Consider the following 15389-nt stretch of genomic DNA (forward strand, 5'->3'; position numbering starts at 1 on the left):
AAATCCAAAAGTTCACATGCAACTGGAACAATTACCAACGCCACTCAGCCACTTCGTATAACACCCAATGGAACAAAACCACTACTTACCTTATCAACACAACTGAATCATTTAGTATAACACCAAATAAAACTCGAACAACTATAACCGTTATCAATGCAACTGAATCACTTCGCGTTACACCCAACAGTTCACCACCAACTGTAACCATTATCAATGCAACTGAATCACTTGGTATAAAACCAAATAAAACTCAAAAAACTATAACCGTTATCTATTCAACTGAATCACGTGCCGTAACAACCAAGGGAACTCAAAAAACCATAACCATATTGAACGCAACTGAATCACTTGTTATGACACCCAATGGAACTCAACCAACTATTACCATTATCAACACAACTGAATCATTTAGTATAACACCAAATAAAACTCAAACAACTATAACCGTTATCAATGCAACTGAATCACTTGGCGTTACACCCAACAGTTCACAACCAACTGTAACCATAATCAATGCAACTGAATCACTTGGTGTTAAACCGAAAAGTTCAGAACCAACTAGAACCATTACCAATGCAACTGAGTCACTTGGTATAACACCCAATGGAACTGAACAAACTATTAGCATTATCAACGCAACTGAATCATTTAGTATAACACCAAATAAAAATCAAACAACTATAACCGTTATCAATGCAACTGAATCACTTCGCGTTACACCCAACAGTTCACAACTAACTGTAACCATAATCAATGCAACTGAATCACTTGGTGTTAAACCGAAAAGTTCAGAACCAACTAGAACCATTACCAATGCAACTGAGTCACTTGGTATAACACCCAATGGAACTGAACAAACTATTAGCATTATCAACGCAACTGAATCATTCAGTATAACACCCAGTAAAACTCAAACAACTATAACCGTTATCAATGCAACTGAGTCACTTCGTGTAACTACCAATGGAACTCAACCAACTTTAAGCGTGATAAATGCAATTGAATCACTTCGTCTTACAGCCGACAGTTCAAAACCAGCTTTAACCATTATCAATGCAACTGAATCACTTGGTATATCACCCAATAAGACTCATGTAACTATTCCGATTGTCAATGCAACGGAATCACAAGGTGTTATGTCTAATACAACTCCTGCGACTATAACAATTATCAATGCAACTGAATCACTTAGTATGAAACCTAATAGGACTCAATCAGCCATACACATTATCAATGCAACTGAATCAATTGGTATAACGCCAAATAAAACTCAACCAACTATAAGTATTACCAATGCCACTGAATCACTCAGTATAACACCCGATGGAACTCAACCGACTATAACGATTATCAATGCAACTGAATCACTTGGTGTTAAATCACAAAGTTCACATGCAACTGGAACAATTACCAACACCACTCAGCCACTTCGTATAACACCCAATGGAACAAAACCAACTATTACCATTATCATCACAACTGAATCATTTAGTATAACACCAAATAAAACTCAAACAACTATAACCGCTATCAATGCAACTGAATCACTTCGCGTTACACCCAACAGTTCACAACCAACTGTTACCATTATCAATGCAACTGAATCACTTGGTATACAACCAAATAAAACTCAAAAAACTATAACCGTTATCTATTCAACTGAATCACGTGCCGTAACCACCAAGGGAATTCAAAAAACCATAACCATATTGATTGCAACTGAATCACTTGTTATGACACCCAATCGAACTCAACCAACTATTACCATTGTCAACACAACTGAATCATTTAGTATAACACCAAATAAAACTCAAACAACTATAACCGTTAACAATGCAACTGAATCACTTGGTGTTACACCCAACAGTTCACAACCAACTGTAACCATTATCAATGCAACTGAATCACTTAGTGTTAAACCCAAAAGTTCAGAACCAACTGGAACCATTAGCAATGCAACTGAGTCACTTGGTATAACACCCAATGGAACTGAACCAACTATTACCATTATCAACGCAACTGAATCATTTAGTATAACACCAAATAAAACTCAAACAACTATAAGCGTTATCAATGCAACTGAATCACTTGATGTAACACGCAACGGAACTCAACTAACTAAACCAAAATGAATACCACTGAATCACTTGTTATGACACCCATTGGAACTCAACCAACTATTAACATTATCAACGCAACTGAATCATTTAGTATAACACCAAATAAAACTCAAACAATTATAACCGTTATCCATTCAACTGAATCACGTGCCGTAACAACCAAGGGAACTCAAAAAACTATAACCATATTAAATGCAACTGAATCACTTGTTATGACACCCAATGGAACTCTACCAACTATTACCATTGTCAACACAACTGAATCATTAAGTATAACACCCAATAAAACTCAAACAACTATAACTGTTATCAATGCAACTGAATCACTTGGTGTAACAACCAATGCAACTCAACCAACTATAACCGTTATCAATAAAACTAAATCATTTAGTGTAACTCCCAATGGAACTCAACCAACTATAAGCGTGATAAATGCAACTGAATCACTTGGTGTTACAGCTAACGGTTCAAAACAAACTGTAACCATTATCAATGCAACTGAATCACTTGGTATATCACCCAATAAGACTCATATAACTATTGCGATTGTTAATGCAACGGAATCACATGCTGTTATATCTAATACAACTCCAGCAACTATAACAATTATCAATGCAACTGAATCACTTAGTATAAAACCCAATAGGACTCAACCAACCATAACCATTATCAATGCAACTGAATCACTTGGTAAAACGCCGAATAGAACTCAACCAACTATAAGTATTACCAATGCCACTGAATCACACAGTATAACACCCAATGGAACTCAACCAACTATAACCTTTATCAATACAACTAAATCACTTAGTGTAACAGCAAATAGAACTCAACCACCTATAACCGTGATAAATGCAACTAAATCACTTGGTGTTACACCCACCAATTCACAACCAGCTGTAACCATTATCAATGCAACTGAATCACTTGGTGTTAGGCCCAAAAGTTCAGAACCAACTGGAACCATTACCAATGCAACTGAGTCACTTGGTATTACACCCAATGGAAATGAACAAACTATTACCATTATCAACGCAACTGAATCATTTAGTATAACACCCAGTAAAACTCAAACAACTATAACCGTTATCAATGCAACTGAATCATTTGGTGTTACACCCAATGTAACTCAACCAACTATAACCCTTATCAATACAACTAAATCACTTAGTGTAACACGCAATTTAACTCAACCAAATATTAGCGTGAAAAATGCAACTGAATCACTTGGTACAACACCCAAAAACACTCAAATAACTATTGCGATTGTCAATGCAACGGAGTCATATGGTGTTATATCCAATACAACTCCAGCGACTATAACAATTATCAATGCAACTGAATCACTTAGTATAAAACCCAAAATGACTCAACCAACCATAACCATTATCCATGCAAGTGAATCACTTGGTATAACGCCGAATAGAACTCTACCAACTAAAAGTATTACCAATGCAACTGAATCAATCAGTATAACACCCACTAGAAATCAACCAACTATAACGATTATCAATGAAACTCAATCACTTCGTGTTAAACCCAAAAGTTACCAAGCAAATGGAACAATTTCCAATATGACTAAGCCACTTCGTATAACACCAAATCGAATTGAACCAACTATTACCATTATCAACGAAACTGACTCACTTAGTATAATCCCCAGTAAAACTCAAAAAACTATAACCGTTATCCATTCAACTGAATCACGTGCCGTAACAACCAAGGGAATTCAAAAAACCATAACCATATTGAATGCAACTGAATCACTTGTTATGACACCCAATGGAATTCAACCAACTATTACCATTGTCAACACAACTGAATCATTTGATATAACACCAAATAAAACTCAAACAACCATAACCGTTATCAATGCAACTGAATCATTTGGTATAACACCCAATGGAACTCAACCAACTATAACCCTTATCAATACAACTAAATCACTTAGTGTAACACGCAATTCAACTCAACCAACTATAACCGTGATAAATGTAACTGAATCACTTTGCGTTACACCCAAAAGTTCACAACCAATTGGAAACATTACCAATGCAACTGAGTCACTTGGTATAACACCCAATGGAACTGAACCAACTATTACTATTATTAATGCAACTGAATCATTTAGTATAACACCCAATAAAACTCAAACAACTATAACCGTTATCAATGCAACTAAATCTCTTGGTGTAACACCCAATGGGACTCAATTGCAACCAACTATTAGCGTGACAAATGCATCTGAATCACTTGGTATAACACCCAAAAACACTCAAATAACTATTGCGATTGTCAATGCAACGGAATCATATGGTGTTATATCTAATACAACTCCAGCGACTATAACAATTATCAATGCAACTGAATCACGTAGTATAAAACCAAAAATTACTCAACCAACCATAACCATTATCAATGCAACTGAATCACTTGGTATAACGCCGAATAGAACTCAACCAGCTATAAGTATTACCAATGCAACTGAATCACTCAGTATAACACCCACTGGAACTCAACCAACTATAACGATTATCAATGCAACTGAATCATTTGGTGTTAAACCGAAAAGTTCCCAAGCAACTGGAACAATTTCCAATGCAACTCAGCCACTTCGTATAACACCCAATGGAACTGAACCAACTATTACCATTATCAACGCAACTAACTCACCTAGTATAACACTCAATAAAACTCAAAAAACTATAACCGTTATCCATTCAACTGAATCACGTGCCGTAACACCCAAGGGAACTCAAACAACCATAACCATATTGAATTCAACTGAATCACTTGTTATGACACCAAATGGAACTCAACCAACTATTACCATTATCAACACAACTGAATCATTTAGTATAACACCCAATAAAACTCAAACAACTATAACCGTTATCAATGCAAATGAATCTTTTGGTGTATTACCCAAAAACACTCAAATAACTATTGCGATTGTCAATGCAACGGAATCATATGGTGTTATATCTAATACAACTCCAGCGAGTATAACAATTATCAATGCAACTGAATCACTTAGTATAAAACTTAATGGAACTCAACCAGCCATAACCATTATCAATGCAACTGAATCACTTGGTATAACGCCGAATAGAACTCAACCAACTATAAGTATTACCAATGCAACTGAATCACTCAGTATAACACCCAATGGAACTCAACCAACTATAACCTTTATATATACAACTAAATCACTTAGTGTAGCCGCAAATAGAACTCAACCACCTATAACCGTTATCAATGCAACTGAATCACTTGGTGTTACACCCAACAGTTCACAACATACTGTAACCATAATCAATGCAACTGAATCACTTGGTGTTAAACCCAAAAGTTTAGAACCCACTGGAACCATTACCAATGAAACTGAGTCACTTGGTATAACACGCAATGGAACTGAACAAACTATTACCATTATCAACGCAACTGAATCATTTAGTATAACACCCAGTAAAACTCAAACAACTATAACCGTTATCGATGGAACTGAATCACTTCGTGTAACTACCAATGGAACTCAACCAACTTTAAGCGTGATAAATGCAACGGAAACAGTTCGTGTTACAGCCAACAGTTCAAAACCAGCTTTAACCATTATCAATGCAACTGAATCTCTTGGTATATCAACCAATAAGACTCATATAACGATTGCGATTGTTAATGCAACGGAATCACAAGGTGTTATATCTAATACAACTCCTGCGACTATAACAATTATCAATGCAACTGAATCATTTAGTACGAAACCTAAGAGGACTCAATCAACCATACACATTATCAATGCAACTGAATCACATAGTATAAAACCCAAAATGACTCAATCAACCATACACATTATCAATGCAACCGAATCAATTGGTATAACGCCGAATAGTACTCAACCAACTATAAGTGTTACCAATGCCACTGAATCACTCAGTATAACACCCGATGGAACTCAAACAACTATAGCGATTATCAATGCAACTGAATCACTTGGTGTTAAACCCAAAAGTTCGCAAGCAACTGGAAGAATTACCAACGCAACTCAGCCACTTCGTATAACACCCAATGGAAAAAAAACAACTATTACCATTATCAATGCAACTGACTCACTTAGTATAACACCCAATAAAACTCAAACAACTATAACCGTTATCCATTCAACTGAATCACTTGGTATATCACCCAATAAGACTCATATAACTAATGGGATTGTTAATGCAACGGAATCATATGGTGTTATATCTAATAAAACTCCAGCGACTATAACTATTATCAATGCAACTGAATCACTTAGTATAAAAGCCAATAGGACTCAACCAACCATAACCATTATTAATGCAACAGAATCACTTGGTATAACGCCGAATAGAACTCAACCAACCATAAGTATTACCAATGCTATTGAATCACTCAGTATAACAACAAATAAAACTCAAACAACTATAAGCGTTATCAATGTAACTGAATCACTTGATGTAACACCAAACGGAACTCAACCAACTATAACCATAATGAGTACAACTGAATCACTTGTCATCACACCCAATGGAACTCAACCAAACATTAACATTATCAATGCAACTGAATCACTTAGTATAACACCCAATAAAACTCAACCAACTATAACCTTTATCAATACAATTAAATCACTTAGTGTAACAACAAATGGAACTCAACCACCTATAACCGTGATAAATGCAACCGAATCACTTGGCGTCACACCCAACAGTTCACAACCAACTGTAACCATTATCAATGCAACTGAATCACTTGGTGTTAAACCCAAAAGTTCAGAACCAACTATTACCATTATCAATGCCACTGACTCACTTAGTATAACACCCAATAAAACTCAAAGAACTATAACCGTTATAAACGCAACAGCATCACTAGCTGTAACACCCAACGGAACTCAGCAAACTATAACCATATTGAATGCAACTGAATCACTTGTTATGACACCAAATGGAACTCAGCTAACTATTACCGTTATCAACGCAACTAAGTCATTTAGTATAACACCCAATAAAACTCGAACAACTTTACGCGTTATCAATGTAACTGCCGTATCACTTGATGTAACACCAAACGGAACTCAACCAACTATAACCATAATGAATACAACTGAATCACTTGTTATGACACCAAATGGAACTCAACCAACTATTACCATTATCAACACAACTAAATCATTTAGTGTAACACCCAATAAAACTCAAACAACTATAACCGTTATCAATGCAACTGAATCACTTGGTGTAGCACCTAATGGATCTCAACCAACTATAAGCATGATAAATGCAACTGAATCACTTCGTGTTACAGCCAACAGTTCAAAACCTGCTTTAACGATTATCAATGCAACTGAATCACTTGGTATAACACCCAATAAGACTCATATAACTATTGCGATTGTTAATGCAACGGAATCATATGGTGTTATATCTAATACAACTCCAGCAACTTTAACAATTATCAATGCAACTGAATCACTTGTTATGACACCCAATAAAATGCAAGCAACCATAGCCATTACTAACGCAACTGAATCACTCAGTATAGCACCAAATGAAACTCAAACAACTCTAACCGTTATCAATGTAAATGAATCACTTGGTGTAACACCCAATGGAACTCAACTAACTATAACCATATTGAATGCAACTCAATCACTTGTTATGACAGCCAATGGAACTCAACCAACTATTAGCATTATCAACACAACTGAATCATTTAGTATAACACCCAGTAAAACTCAAACAACTATAACCGTTATCAATGCAACTGAATCACTTGGTGTAACACCCAGTGGAACTCAACCAACTATTACCCTTATCAATACAACTAATAAATCACTTAGTTTAACAGCAAATGAAACTCAACCGACTTTAACCGTGATAAATGCAACTGAATCACGTAATGTTAAACCCAAAAGTTCACAACCAACTGGAACCGTTACCAATGCAACTGAGTCACTTGGTATAACACCCAATAAGACTCAAATAACTATTACGATTGTTAATGCAACGGAAGCACATGGCGTTATATCTAATATAACTCAAGCGACTATAACTATTATCAATGCAACTGAATCACTTGGTATAACACCGAATAAAACTGAACCAACTATAAGCATTACCAATGCAACTGAATCGCTTAGTGTAACACCTAATGGATTTCGACCAACTATAACCACTATCAATGCAACTGAATCACTTGCTGTTACACCCAACAGTTCACGACCCACTGTACCCATTACCACCGGAAATGAATCAGTTGGTATAACACCCAATAGGACTGAAATAACTATTGCTATTTTTGATGGAACTGAATCACATGGTATTACATCCTATAGAACTCGACCGACTATAAGCATTGTCCATGCAAGCGTTATCAATTCAATTGCATCAGTTAGTATAACACCGAATAAAACTCAACCAACGATAACCATAACGAATGCAACTGAATCATTTGTTGGGACACCCAATGGAACTCAGCCAACAATAACCGTTATGAATGCAACTGAATCACTTGGTATAACACCTAATAGGACTCAACTGACTGTTGCTAATATTAACGCAACTGAATCCCTTGATGTTACACACAGCAGTAAACAACCAACTGTAACCACTATCAATGCGACTGAATCACTTGCTATAACTCTTAGCAGTACTCAACCAACGACAACCATTACCAATACAACTGAATCACTTAGTATAACACCCAATAAAACTCAAACAACTATAAACATTATAAATCCAACTGAATCACTTGCTGTTACACCCAACAATTCAGAACCAACTGTGACCATTACCAGTTCAAATCGATCAGTTGGTATAACACCCAATAGGTCTGAAATAACTATTGCTATTGTTAATGCAACTGAATCACATGGTGTTACATCCAATAGAACTCAACCTGCTATAACCATTGTACATGCAAGCGTTATCAATTCAATTGCATCAGTTAGTATAACACCCAATAAAACTCAACCAACTATAACCATAACGAATGCAACTGAATCATTTGTTGGGACACCTAATGGAACTCAGCCAACAATAACCGTTATGAATGCAACTGAATCACTTGGTATAACACCTAATAGGACTCAACTGACTGTTGCTAATATTAACGCAACTGAATCCCTTGATGTTACACACAGCAGTAAACAACCAACTGCAACCACTATCAATGCGACTGAATCACTTGCTATAACTCTTAGCAGTACTCAACCAACGACAACCATTACCAATGCAACTGAATCACTTAGTATAACACCCAATGGAACTCAACCAACTATAACCTTTATCAATGCCACTGAATCCGTTGGTATAACACCAAATGGAACCCAACCAACTATAACCATTATCAATTCCACTAAATCACCTGGTATAACACCTAATAAAACTCAAACAACTATAACCATTATAAATCCAACTGAATCACTTGCTGTTACACCCAACAATTCACAACCAACTGTAACCATTACCAGTGCAAATCGATCAGTTGGTATAACACCAAATAGGTCTGAAATAACTATTGCTATTGTTAATGCAACTGAATCACATGGTGTTACATCCAATAGAACTCAACCTGCTATAACCATTGTACATGCAAGCGTTATCAATTCAATTGCATCAGTTAGTATAACACCCAATAAAACTCAGCTAACTATAACCATAACGAATGCAACTGAATCATTTGTTGGGACACCCAATGGAACTCAGCCAACAATAACCGTTATGAATGCAACTGAATCACTTGGTATAACACCTAATAGGACTCAACCGACTGTCGCTAATATTAACGCAACTGAATCACTTGATGTTACAGCTTACAGTTCACATCCAACTATAACCATTATCAATGCAACTGAATCACCCGGTATAAACTTAGTAGTACTCACCAACAACCGTGGTATTCACTCAGATATTTCTTTTAGTTCAAAAATAACTATGTCCATTATTACCGCAACTGAATCACTTGGTGTTACACAAAATAGTCCACAGCCAGCCCTAACGATTATGAGTGCAGTGGGATCCCTCAGTATCACACCAAATAGAACTCAACCAACTATCACTACTGTCGATTCAACTAATTCTCTTAGAATAACAGGAGGTAGAACTGAACCATACATCGCTACTATTAATGCAACTGAATCACCTAATACACAATTAACTATCACTATTATCAATGTAACCGAGAAACCAAGCATTTCAGCGAAAAGTAAAGAATCGACTGTTGTTATTTATAACACTATAAACCTAGAATCATCCAGTAAAAGACCTGACAAGACTCGACAAACTTTATTCATCATTAACATAACTGAATCACTAACCGGCACTGAACCAACTGCTTCCATTTTCAATTCCGCAAAACAAAAAACATCTGAAACAAAGCTCATATCATCGCAAACAAATGATACAGCTACTGAAACACGCTCCACAAGTTTTATTCCAGCCGGATCGATTTTTCCTAACAAAAATAATTCACATAGCACAACGTCCGTTCTAATCAGAAAATTTTCTATCACTCCGATTACAAATACTATTAAATCACGTTCCTTAACTACATTTGTGTTGCAACCAAGTACTGGTATTTTCAATGGCAGTAAATCTTCGATCTTACCCAACATTGGTGCACAATCAATGACCACTATCCCAAAAACCACCGAACTGTTCCCGAGTGTTTTGCCCACGAAAAGAAGCGAGAAACCGTTAATTCTCGAAGCTACAATAAAGTTTACGAGTAGAATCTTCCATGAAGATCTTCATAACAAGCAAAGCTTGAAGTTCTTGCAATTAAAGCTGGAGGTTGAGATCAAAGTGTCAAATGCTTACAACGAAACAAAAAATTTTATATCTGTTATCGTCATTGCATTTTTTCCTGGAAGCATTGTTTGTGACATGCGGTTGTACTTTGGGAACTCGACTAAAAATGACGTTCCTGATCTGGAGAAACCATTGGCGGATTATGGAACATCCAGCGGTGAATTTGAAGTTTCTAGCTTCAAAGAAGCACCCGAAGAGAATGGTACTGCGGATGATGACGACGTAATACTGGGATTAGATTGGTGGCAGATCGGAGTCTTTGCTGCGGGAGTAGTTGCACTTATATTTTTCATGGCTGTTATTTTCCTTTGTGTAAGTTTATACTTTTTTACTTTCTTTTAAAACCTTTCAAAATAATCTGGTATATATAACAACTACCTGGGATTAGTTAAGGGACTTTTCCACCTGCATGGGCGCGTTAATCGGGACGGTTAATATTGTCGTAGTTGGTTTGATTATTTGCTAGAAAACATACTAAGAGACTTTTTCTGTCCGGATATGTAATTATCTTTCACGTTTGATGGGTAGTTTTCAACAGAATACGATTTAGTTAGTTACAGGTCAGGCCTGTACTTGTTTCTAGAATAGCCTCTTTTCCTGCCTAACGATTTGCAGTAAATGATGTCAGTCCAGTGGCGTAACTAGAACGATAATTGGGGGCGGGATGGGTGTGAATATTCATGTATTCAGTTCTGCCCGACAGGTTTCTTTTGTAAGTGCAATAGCTTACAATAGAAATCCGTCTAGCAGAACTGAATATATGAATAAACACACCCCTACTCCACCTCCCAATTATCGTTCTAGTAACGCCATTGCCTTACACTAACAAACGTATTGACTAGATTATGCCATAGGTTCAGTTTCCGGGTGTGAATGCGCCTGGATCCAAATTGTACTGTACGCCCATATCTGCAATGATGAGAGATATTTTGCCTAAGCTTGTTCAAATAATTTAGTTCGTGGTGCAGATAGATAAAAGGTTATTCTGATTGAGACCCATCCCTACAATCGATCGTTCTTTTAACCTGCAAAACCATGTGCATATAAAATTAATGTTGCATAACCGACGGTAAGGCCGTGTTACACGATGCAATAATTTTTTCCAACTTGCAATGCAATTCTACTTTGGAGAGACGTAAACAGTGGCGTAGCCAGCCTGACGATTTTGTCCTGCTATGTAAATTTCGAGTTATTATAATTATTCATGTCTTTAGAAATTTATTGTTTTCACAGTCAGTGAACACTAAAATATTAGCATAGCGGGACAAATCGACAGGCTGGCTACGCTACGTCACGTAAAGTAGAGGAGCGTTTTCATAATGTGAGTTTAAGATGGAGTAATAAACACAAAAGTTTCGTAGTAGCCAAATTTACATCTCTCAAAAGTTGATTCGGACTGCAAGAAAAATTGCATAGTGGAACAGCGGGGCTTATTTCTCTTTTATCATATTCATATTCTAGTGCAAGATTTCACGAATGGGAAAGAATAGAAAAGCGGAACTTTTATCATACAACGCCCGCTTTTCGAGGAATAACATTAATGAACACGAAGAAATCGGACTACGAGCAAAAACATTGAATGACCAGAATGCTGGAACAAGTACAACGACTGAAAATATTGATCTAGAGTCTGGTGGACGAGTAAGTTTACTTTAACTGTTTTTGTTCACCTGTTAGGTGTCAAATGTTAATATATTTCATGCATTTTATTGGCACCATGTGACGTCGTCTAACTCAATAACACGAACAACAAATATCATTGAATAAAGTTTGTTTTATGTAATGAATGTGATTAAGTGAAGCACCTGTAATATCATGAAATTAAGATGCCCCCTAAAATTTAGAATTAGACACTTTACTTTACGCTGTAGACAGAGGAAAACATCAATGATGCTTCGAGAAAATAAGAAAATTAACTTATATTAGTATAATTCATGATTTTATGTTGCAATTACTTTTGCAGGACGTAAACATTTCATCCAAGGAAACACGTCATGATGGTTTGGTGAAATATTTTAGAAGATGGCGTACATTTACATTTCGATGAGGTTGTTGAAAATTCTTAAATCACAAAAATATACTTTGGCCCAAGTGCAGATGAATTCAGCACATCATCCCTTCACGTCTTTAACATATCGGCAAGACAAAAGAATGCTGGTATATGCAATCAATTTAGATGTCATAGACATCCAATATAATATAACAATATTTCAGAAACATTGATTAGATCTTTTGAAGGTCATGAAGTTCTTGATAAAGTTGGATCAATACGATATAACTGAAAAAACTGCAGGTTTGGAAAATATCTCTTTTTGGGGGTGCATGCTTTAACTTACTTTAGTATAGGTATTTATCAATTATGTAGGCAGTCAAATTCTCGCTAATGTATGTTAATGAACGACATAAACGTATTCGCAAACGTATTCAACTTACTGAACAGTTAAAGATGATAATAAAGTCTATTCTGTGTATATTTTCTGCTCATAACAAAACTAAGCAACATTCGAAAAGTGACACGGGGCACCTCCACTATTGTTTATTTAATCAAGCAAGACAAATCTTCTTTTATACTCCAACTGCCATGTCATGACGCCTGGAATGTTGCTTATTTTGTTATATAATCAGAAGACATGCGCAGAACGGAAAAAATGAAAATGTACCATGGTACAGTATGAACCACGATACAAGTTTGGGAAGAATTTTCGCAGCTTGCATTCAGTGTAGAAGCGATTTTCATGGATAATTTGAGGAGATTTTCAAGGAATTTTGGAATATTTGCACAAAAAACGTTGCAATTTTGGCATTTTTCTTTCGCCGCGTAATTTGAAAATCCGAGCACTCAAATACAGGTGGCCCACGACATCGGTTTCAAAAATCAAAAACTAGCTATATTATCGGGCAGAATAACAGAAAAAAGAAACAACAAAGGTATGGCAGGCCAAAATCAAGCCATCTTTCAAAATTGATGGCTTCCTACTTTCAGAAAATCGTTGCAACCTCGGAAGAGAAACAGGAAACCTCGATGTGACCTCGAGATTGAAATCCGTTAAAGAACGAGCCTTTAAAAACCGTTTGAGAAAAGCCGTGCGAATGATCGTAAGAGTTTCTTGCGAACTAGTCCAAAGTTTTATGAGGGATTGGATTGACAAGTGTTACGAGAACCACCTGGAATCGTCTGTCAGGGTTGAATCATATGACTACAGCTAAAGCTTCCTCTTTGCATTAGGAAAAATAACTATATGAAAAAAAGGTTAAACTTTGCACAATTCATTGATAAGTCAAGAGCTAAACTATAGACTGTCAAAATGGTAGAGCCAATGGATTAGGTGAACGTTTGCGATAGATCTCCCTACAAATCACCTATCATGCAGGATTGGGCCGATAATTCGCGTATATGATTCAGCGATAATGGTGGATCCTCGGTCCTTTTTATGTACATAAAGAAGAAAACTCTGACCTCCGCGGCGTATTGAGAATTTCTGAAGGATATACAGCAGTCAGCAGCAATCAAATGGAAGTGCCCTAATCCTTTAACTGAAGATTAAGGAATCTTCCCCATTGACAATGTGTTGTCCTACATTTTTGCCAACTCACAAAATCCCTTGGATTTTTGAAAAACGAAGCATATGGTGAATAAATTTTTACCCATTTCATCCAGAAGAGTTCAGAATTTTGAAGTTTCTTTTAATTTCTGTAATCCTGGTTTAATGACTAAAACATAAATGAGAAATTTTATGGAGGTTTTTTATCAATTGTTTGACTGTTTTCGTAGAGTTCTTCCCGAACTAATATCGTGTTTCATACTGTCATGAAAATCTTCCAGAGTATTTAACACAGAGGTACTGTTTTCGAGTTGATTAGCTTATTATTCGTGATTAATATTATATTTTCATAATAGTTTAATATACTCGAACGAAAAATATGTAATAAGTCCATTTCATTCTTAACAATTTTCTAAGAAGTATTGTATATAAAAAAGTTGTTTACTCGTAATAAAAGTAAAATACCAAGCATATTTAATAACAGTATTTTGACGTGAAGAGAAAAGAAAAGAAAAATGGCAAGTGGAGAAAGACTTGGCTTGTTATTACAGATAGCTCTCTTGAAAGTAGGGATCGAGACAAAGATATCGCTTCGAAAAGGGAGAACATCTGGTGTTTTCAAAAAACTGGGGCACCATGCCAACTACTTCCCACTTCCGCGACTTTAGTTTTGCTTTTTTAAAATTTATCAAGAATAATACTATTTTGTGATATACTTGAAGAATGGAATGGTATGATTGAGACTATTCAAGTCTTATACCGCTCTTTTTATGGCCATCTACTCAGGAAAGTACGTACGTTTATATTTTTAACTAAGATGAAAAGTGGTCAACGCGACCAGCGGCTCGCCTGACTCAATACTTTAGGTTAGTCAACCTTCACGTTCAGCC

At 36.1% G+C, this 15389-nt stretch overlaps 2 protein-coding genes across 2 annotated transcripts; one reads left to right on the forward strand and one right to left on the reverse strand.

Moving 5' to 3' along the window:
* Window positions 1–100: 100 nt before the first annotated feature.
* On the reverse strand, window positions 101–3150 carry LOC114529544. Its single transcript, XM_028551360.1, has 5 exons — window positions 2961–3150; window positions 2662–2771; window positions 2588–2600; window positions 1829–2022; window positions 101–667 (listed from the first exon to the last, which is right to left on the reverse strand). Exons 1-5 carry the CDS (start codon window positions 3148–3150, stop codon window positions 434–436), a joined length of 741 nt encoding a protein of 246 aa, XP_028407161.1. The 3' UTR covers window positions 101–433.
* A 1053-nt stretch (window positions 3151–4203) lies between these two features.
* LOC114529591 (mucin-3A-like) lies at window positions 4204–14654 on the forward strand. Its single transcript, XM_028551407.1, has 3 exons — window positions 4204–11269; window positions 12419–12598; window positions 12921–14654. The coding sequence occupies exons 1-3, from the start codon at window positions 4922–4924 to the stop codon at window positions 13002–13004; spliced, it is 6612 nt and encodes a 2203-aa protein (XP_028407208.1). The 5' UTR covers window positions 4204–4921; the 3' UTR covers window positions 13005–14654.
* Window positions 14655–15389: the final 735 nt, after the last annotated feature.

The sequence above is a fragment of the Dendronephthya gigantea genome, unplaced genomic scaffold (assembly GCF_004324835.1).
Source record: "Dendronephthya gigantea isolate DGI-Jeju-01 unplaced genomic scaffold, DenGig_1.0 000057F, whole genome shotgun sequence".
In the NCBI taxonomy this organism is placed as follows: domain Eukaryota; kingdom Metazoa; phylum Cnidaria; class Anthozoa; order Malacalcyonacea; family Nephtheidae; genus Dendronephthya; species Dendronephthya gigantea.